At 45.6% G+C, this 7,223-nt stretch overlaps 1 protein-coding gene across 1 annotated transcript; it reads right to left on the minus strand.

The window, feature by feature from the left end:
• Nucleotides 1-456: 456 nt before the first annotated feature.
• LOC104485076 (uncharacterized) lies at nt 457-3,783 on the minus strand. The gene is made up of 3 exons (XM_010127330.2): nt 3,627-3,783; nt 2,438-2,584; nt 457-872 (listed from the first exon to the last, which is right to left on the minus strand). Exons 1-3 carry the CDS (start codon nt 3,700-3,702, stop codon nt 457-459), a joined length of 639 nt encoding a protein of 212 aa, XP_010125632.1. The 5' UTR covers nt 3,703-3,783.
• Between the last annotated feature and the right edge of the window lie 3,440 nt (nt 3,784-7,223).

Here is a 7,223-nt window from a genome sequence, read left to right on the forward strand (position 1 = left end):
GAAATACACAGGTTTAAAATAAAGATAGCAGAGAACTCAGGAATTGTGTCTTAGTTCTTTTATTACGGGTAAAACCTGCACGGCACTAGCCTACTGAAAGAATAAAAGCTGCAAGTAACTTTTCATCAGAAAGGAGTCAATTCAAGGTAAAAATGATGTAGAAATGAGAGCTGTTGCAAACTATAAAGTCTGAGTTGAGACCTCCAGCTGTTGTTTTCCGTTGGAGTGGGTCCAACGATCGCAAGGTTCCTGATGGAATTTTCTCCTTTAACAAGCTGGGAAGGGAAAGAGGAAGAAGCAGCTTAAGGGACATGTTTTCTCCACAAATTACACAAGATGCTAGGAAGTGTTTGCCTAAATGTGTGACATCAAAAAAAGGCAATTTTTTAGCACTTGCTTTCACTCCCCCATCTGCACATGTGCTTCTTGACTGTGATTCAGATCAGTGAAACTGAATTATGGTGAATTGTTTCCAGTACAAAACACACAGTGGGGTGGGCTGGAATTGACCGGGTCAGCAGCCAGTTTAGCCACCTCTTCCCAGTTCGTGCCCTGGGTGAGGAAGCTCTGCACCCGCATGGGGACAGGCCCACTCCTGTTCACTCCCTTGAGTGTGGCCTCCCGCCACGCCAGGCTGGTGGAGCACACCAAGCCCAGGTCCCGCCGGGAGCCATGGTGCATCTGTGGGGATGCTTTGGACAATGTCTGGTGCAGGACTTTACCTTCCTCTACCACCAGACGGTAGAAGCACCAGGGGACACCAGCAGGCCGTGGCCGGAAGCAGCAGCCCTTCCTTTCGCACTCCTGAGCCGAGATGCCGGGGTAGCCACAGTTTATCCTGGGGTGAGAATCGTCAGCACATATTTTCCTAACTGCGGAAAGCAAAAATGAAGGAAGGAAGGAGGCCATGTTACTTTATGCTCTGTTTACCTAGCGGCATAATTCACAAATTAAAGGCAGGCCATGAAGGTGAGGTCAGTGAGCGAAGGTGACAGCCATGATGGCCTTCCCCATCCACACTCATTTCAGGCAGCAGGTTCACCCAAATCCTTACCATGCCTGTAAGGCAAAACTAAATACCAAGGGGTGAGGAATTGCTGCTGCACCCCGGGGTCAGAGGGGGCAAAATTCACCCCTAGAAGTGCCTGGCAGACAGCTACCCAGCTTTACTTTCCCTCGATCCAGCAACAGAGGCAAGAGCTGAATGTCTCCCATAACGGTACCACAGAGACTAGCCTTGGACCAGGGTATATTCATGACCCGACCTGATGCTAACCCCGGAGCTGCCTGGTTAACACAGGGAAAGGAAAACCCAGCCCAACTCAAGTTATGGAAAGGAGATAGGTCATCACAGGAACTCACGTCTCATCTAGGCAATTAAAAGTAAAACCACAGGCAAAGAGGTTATACCACCTGGCTTGACTAATTCAGTTTTCCTCTCCTGAAACAGTTCTGGTCAGAAAAGCAATTCTATGAAAATGACACTGTAAGCTGCTGCCATTTGTTTTTCAAGATTTTGACGAAATGCAGTGTTCTAAAGCAGAATTATTTTTTACCTCTGACAACTCTGAGCCCTGTTGATCAATCTTGATTCATACCAAGCTCTTTTACTGGGTAACGGTGTCTTTGCACCCTCACACTTCCTTTCATTTCACCTGGGCGACTGCTGACATTGCCCTGAAGTTCTCCTAAGCAGGAGCTGCACAGTCAGCCCAGCAAATGCAGCTTACGTTCAGCAGTTACGCACAACACACACCCGGTCCTTGAAGGACTGGGAGAGCAGCTCTTACTCTCTCTGACGAAAAAGAGGACAAAAAATGGAAGCAGGAGTTGAGAAGTGGTAGAAGAAAGACTCTACTGGAGAAAAGGATTTTCCCTGGGATATTTTGGAGATTTCATTGAATGAAGACTGGGAGCAAAAATGGGAGAGAAAATAAGGACTACCAAGTGTAATTATGCTGGGAAACAGGAAGGAAGTGGCAATTATTGAAAGAGGCCAGAGAAAGGAGCCAAAAGTCTAGAAGTTACAGTGTGTCTGTTGTCTTTTGTACAGATGTCAGGCAACTACAGATGGACTCATCTACTCAGAACTTTTTGATTTCTTTGACATGCAGTTGCTGAAACCCATTTAAATAAGTGCTGAGAATCCCTTGCTCCACTGATAAGCAAGACCACAACTGGCAGTGAAATGTTTTAAAATAATCAGCATGGAGTTTTTGATAACTAGAAGCCTGAAGGAAGAGGAAAGATCTTGTGTGAAGAGGATGAGATAGAAGGGTAAGCAAGGTTTAACTTTGCATTTTTCTACCAGTGGTCTCCTAACAGAGGTTTGTGCTCACTTCATTGGTCTGAGAAGAAAAGTAGAGCTGCTCCTCGTTGTACACATTTCTGCATAATCAAATACTAGGTAAATCAATGTTTCTGGCACATATATTACCTCTCTTTGCTTTAGGAGCAAAGCACCAGGGAATGCCAGGGACTGAAGCGTTGAAGCAGCATCCAATTCTCCGGCACTCCCCTGCTGAGATTCCTGGGTAGCCACAGTTCATCCGCTCCCTGGGGGCCACTTTACACTGGCATCTCGCTGTTCGGGACAGAAGGAGCAAGCAGAAAGGTGTCAGTTTGCACACTTGTTAGCGGAGGTGCATTTATCAGGCGTCCACTGGGAACAACGATCTTTCCCTAGACTCTGTTTGTCTTTGCAAGTGTACATTTTCTGTGGCTTTCTTAGATCAGAACTTGTGCAGTTTAAAAGCTGCTTTTGGTGAAAAGATGTCAGGTGAAATGCTAGATCCCTTTGCGGCTGGGGTGAAACTCCCACCAAGTTCACTAAGGGTTGTACTTCACCCAGTGCAAATCTGTGGTCCCACCTGCAGCCACCCCAGCCCAGCACAGTGGGGTCTGTAGACCTCAAACAGACTACATCAAATGGTAAAAAACCCCACAACTTCAAATATTACAGTAGTATATGTTTGTTGCTTTGCCCATCTCACGTGAAAAAAAGAAAGAGTTAAGGGTCCAGTGGATATTCGAAGAGGTGTGACAATGTAAACATCAGGTGACCACAAAAACACAGGATTATGTGCAAATGGTTGCAGCTATACTTTTAATATTTTAAGTCTGTTGCACAGTCATCTGCAACCAAGAAATTCTGGAGATGTCCCTAGGTGTCTGCCATTGAGTTACTCGCTTTCCAATTCTTAAGTTGTCTAAATGACTTGTCTTTTATTGATGAGGCAGATAGACTTCTTTGAAATTGTATTCACATGGCAAAGTAGCATAAAATAAATGTCAGAAGACTAGCTAGACAAAGCTAGCTCCTGTTACGCTCCTGGTCCTGTTCTAGCAAGCTCCTGGCCATGTCTGTCCCTCTGCCTTTGTAGCAGGTTCCTGGTTATTCCACCAACACAAGAGCTCACCTGCAGTCTTTTTTATATCGCCACAAATTTCTCTGAAAAAAAAATTAGAAAGTAGACTCTGACTTTGGTAATGGTACTAGAGCAAGACATTCGCTGTCTGATATGGAAACTGGAGACATGCGCTCGCTGCAGTGACGATCAGTAGGATCAAGTAGGATCAGGCCCACGTACATACCTGTGAACACAACAGCAAATGATTGTACTTACTTGGCACTCCCTCTGCCAAGGTGCTGAGGGCTACGAGGAGGATGGCGGAGAGCACGCAGATCACTTTGAGATCCATCGCTCTTGGAAGGCGGGTGGAGGAGAGGTGCCGCTCTCCGTTGGAGCGGCTCGTTTTATACACTCCTCGTGTTTGCCCGGCGAGGTCTTGATAACATTGTTTCACCCCATGCTTCACCCAGAGGTTGGGTTTTCTTTTGTTTAATTAGGAAATGTTGCCATCCATATTTTGATATCCCTGAGATAAATTTCTAGGCTCCCATGAGCTATTGATCATGTATCTATTACGTACCTTCAGATACATATCTATTACGTGATCCCATAACCTATTAATGGGACATTACTGCATGCCTCTGGCAGCTGCAGCTGATTTCATTGCCATTAGAGTATTTTGGATCTCTGGGTAGATTTAAATGTTTGCCACTACAAAAAAAAAAGATATACATGTATTTCCTGTCCAAGTGTATCTTTTCTGCCTGGATTTTTCCCAGGCCTTAAGTTTTTGTTTATGCTTACTCTGAAATGGGTGAGGCAGGAGGGCTGGAAGAGTGACACCTCCAAGCTTGAGGAGACCACACAGCGAACCTGTGCTGGAGAACCGAGAACTGCTGCGACAGACCTGCAGAAATACATAAACACAGATAGTGGAAGGTGTGACTGTGAAATACCGAGCCCGGCTGAGGCCGCTGTTTCTTTCCACATGAGGCAAGTTGCATCAGTTTGGAATAGGAAAGAAGGAAAGATCGGGGCGGGGGGGAGGGTGGGGGAAGAAAAACCACAAAAAAAAACCAAGAAGGACAGCAGCATAAAGATACTCAAAGAGAGGAAAGGAGAGTTTATATATGATTTCAGCCTGACCCATAGGCACTGTGCTCGTCCAGAGGTCAGACCCGAGTGCCACAGCTGATATTTTGGAGTTGCTGTCCTGCGCAAAGAGGAAGGTCAGGCTCCTGGAGCAGACGTTCTCCCAGACTGCGGGTCCTGCCCCGAGGGGGTTGTGGTGTGGGCTGCCCCTATCCTCTGCCCAATCCCCAGAGCAGAGTATTACTTTGCAACCCATCCAACACCATAGGCACAAGATTTGCCAAAACCAGACTTCTGAAGTACCACGTTTGACCTAATTTCCCGATTGCTTTTCTCCTGGTTTCAAAAGTGCTCTCCAACGCAGCCTTTGGGCTGTGTCAGGGCAATGAGCCTTGTGGCTTGGACTGCCTCATCAGGCTTTAATCTCCCATGTGGACCTTTTTCTACCGTTTACTGTAACATTTCTTAACTTCTAGCTACTTCCCAATGCTTGAACACAAACAGAGCAATGCCAGGGAGGGGGAGACAAGCAGGATGCTAGGACCAGCTCCACCCCCTCCCCAAAGGAGGCACCTGCAGAGCAGGCAGGGCCGGCCGCAGCCTCTGTGGTGCTCTGCCGCATCTCTTTTCCCACAGGAAAACCACCAGGGAATTATTCCTGTTCACCACCAAAAAAAAGGGATTCAATGCATTTTTTTTTATCTTTCACAGAATTGTGTCTTCATGAATTTGATTAATATATACGAGTTTGGTTTGTGCCTCTTTCCTTGATGAAGTTCAAAGTGAGAACTTCTAACTTTTACAATTGTGTTTCAAAGGTAATTTATTTGTCAAAAAGTATTTTGAACCCTGTGGGAGAGATTTTGGTCTACAAGAGAAAAAATGATAGACTTAATTTTTCTGCTGTTTAACTTATTTAATACTTTGTGGACATCATTTATGTCCATCTCTAGTTAATATATTGTTGGCACTTCTCATTGAAGGTCATTATTCATAAACTGGACATTTTGTGTATCCTTCATTTCACAAGATACCAAGCTGCAGACAGAAGAGGATTGTGTTCTAGCACTCAGCAGTTCACACCACACCTTTTACCTCCATCACTGGAGAAAACGTGAGACTTCAAACTTAAAAACCCCATTTTCTCCTCATGTGTGACATTGACAGTGCTCCCAAACGCCCATCGTGATGAGTGGTCAGTGAAGTCGTCAGTAATTTTTCCATCTGCTTTCTGCTTACAGTGCAGGGGGTGAGATGGGCTGAAACGTTGCATGAGAGGAAAGCAGTCATCCCAAGAGCTTTCAGACCTCCATGGAGTTCTCAATAGATTATCGGCCCATCGCATGAGTCAGGCGAAACTGCTGATAACATTCATCCCTCCTGCTTCTTACTGGACATAAATTATGTCCTTATCTGTCAGCTGTCACCTCTTAGGCCCAATCCCAACTGCATGCACAAAGGCAAATCTACCACTGAGTTTCTGCTGCGGAAAGAGATTTTGATTGGCATCTTAAAACAAACACACCGAAAGAAATAAGCTTCTTGCTTTCTGCCAGCGGGTTACTTTAAGATCTTTAACATGTTTATATAGCAAAGCCTTGAAAACTATCTGGGGTTTCCCTGTGAATGTGTTTCCTTCCCTGAGGCCAGCACCTGCCTAAACTTTTTGGTAACTCAGTGTAGGACGTTCAGGCTCGGGGAGTGTCTGTGGACAGAAGGGGCTTGGAGGGCTCCTTCCTCCTCTCTGGCCTCTGTGTCCCTCCTCATCACCCTCCCCAGTCCCACAGGGCTTTTAGCTGAACTGTGGTGCTCTCACTTTCTTCACAGCAAGGAAATGAGAAATCACCATGGCTGATACAGACCTTCTTGCTGCAGATCAGTAACAGGAGTAACAGGCTGCAACTTTTTACTCTGAAACTGCAGAACTTTTAAAGGATGTAGGTTGGTTGTTTTTTTTTTTTCTGTTAACTTAAAAACAAAGAACCAGCAAACAGCAGCACAAATCAGTTTTTTGTCCTAAAGGGAATTTCCTGTTGTCGTAACTGTTAGTGTAAGTAATATAAGAAGGATGTGGACCTGTTGGAGCAGGTCCAGAGGAGAGCCATGAAGATGACCAGAGGGCTGGAGCACCTCTCCTATGAGGACAGGCTGAGAGAATTGGGGCTGTTCAGCCTGGAGATGAGGAGGCTCCAGGGAGACCTTATAGCTGTCTTCCAGTACCTAAAGGGAGCTTATAGGAAAGATAGGGACAGACTTTCTACCAGGGCCTGTTGTGATAGGACAAGGCATAATGGTTTTAAAATAGATGGAGGTAGATTGTGACCTTTAAAGGTTCCATCCAACCCAAACTATTCTATGATTCTATAAGCGCTGACCTGAGAAGTCTGTCATTGGGCTGACACCGCTGCATGTAAGCCTACAAAATAAATCCCAAGTTTTGAGTGCTCACTAAAATAAATCATCATAAAAGAGAACAAAAATTAGAGACAAAGCAAGGGAGAGTCTTCAGCAATTTTGCTCCTTCCAGCTGCGCAAGGCACACTCAGCAGGAGGAGAGACTCAGGAGCAGGGATAGTCTGACAGCACCACACCATCGCTTAGGTGAACCTCACTACATGCCACCCATTCACTGCACCACTGGTTTTTATAAGAATGTTTCTAGAAAGCATAGCAAAGAGCAATAATCTCCTTCCTTACCTTTAAGCTTACTGCTTGCCTTGCTCTAACATTCACTAGTGCCCACTGCATCTCCCTTCCTCCATCCCATTTTCAGGTACA

The sequence above is a fragment of the Chlamydotis macqueenii genome, chromosome 1 (genome assembly GCF_036417535.1).
Source record: "Chlamydotis macqueenii isolate bChlMac1 chromosome 1, bChlMac1.mat, whole genome shotgun sequence".
Lineage (NCBI taxonomy): Eukaryota > Metazoa > Chordata > Aves > Otidiformes > Otididae > Chlamydotis > Chlamydotis macqueenii.

Coding starts and splice junctions, on each gene's coding strand:
- LOC104485076 (XM_010127330.2), bottom strand. CDS start 3,702: ATGGATCTCAAAGTGATCTGCGTGCTCTCCGCCATCCTCCTCGTAGCC. Junction 2,585..3,626: donor CTTGGCAGAGGGAGTGCCAA/GTAAGTACAATC, acceptor TGTCCCGAACAG/CGAGATGCCAGTGTAAAGTG. Junction 873..2,437: donor TGCTCCTAAAGCAAAGAGAG/GTAATATATGTG, acceptor TGCTTTCCGCAG/TTAGGAAAATATGTGCTGAC.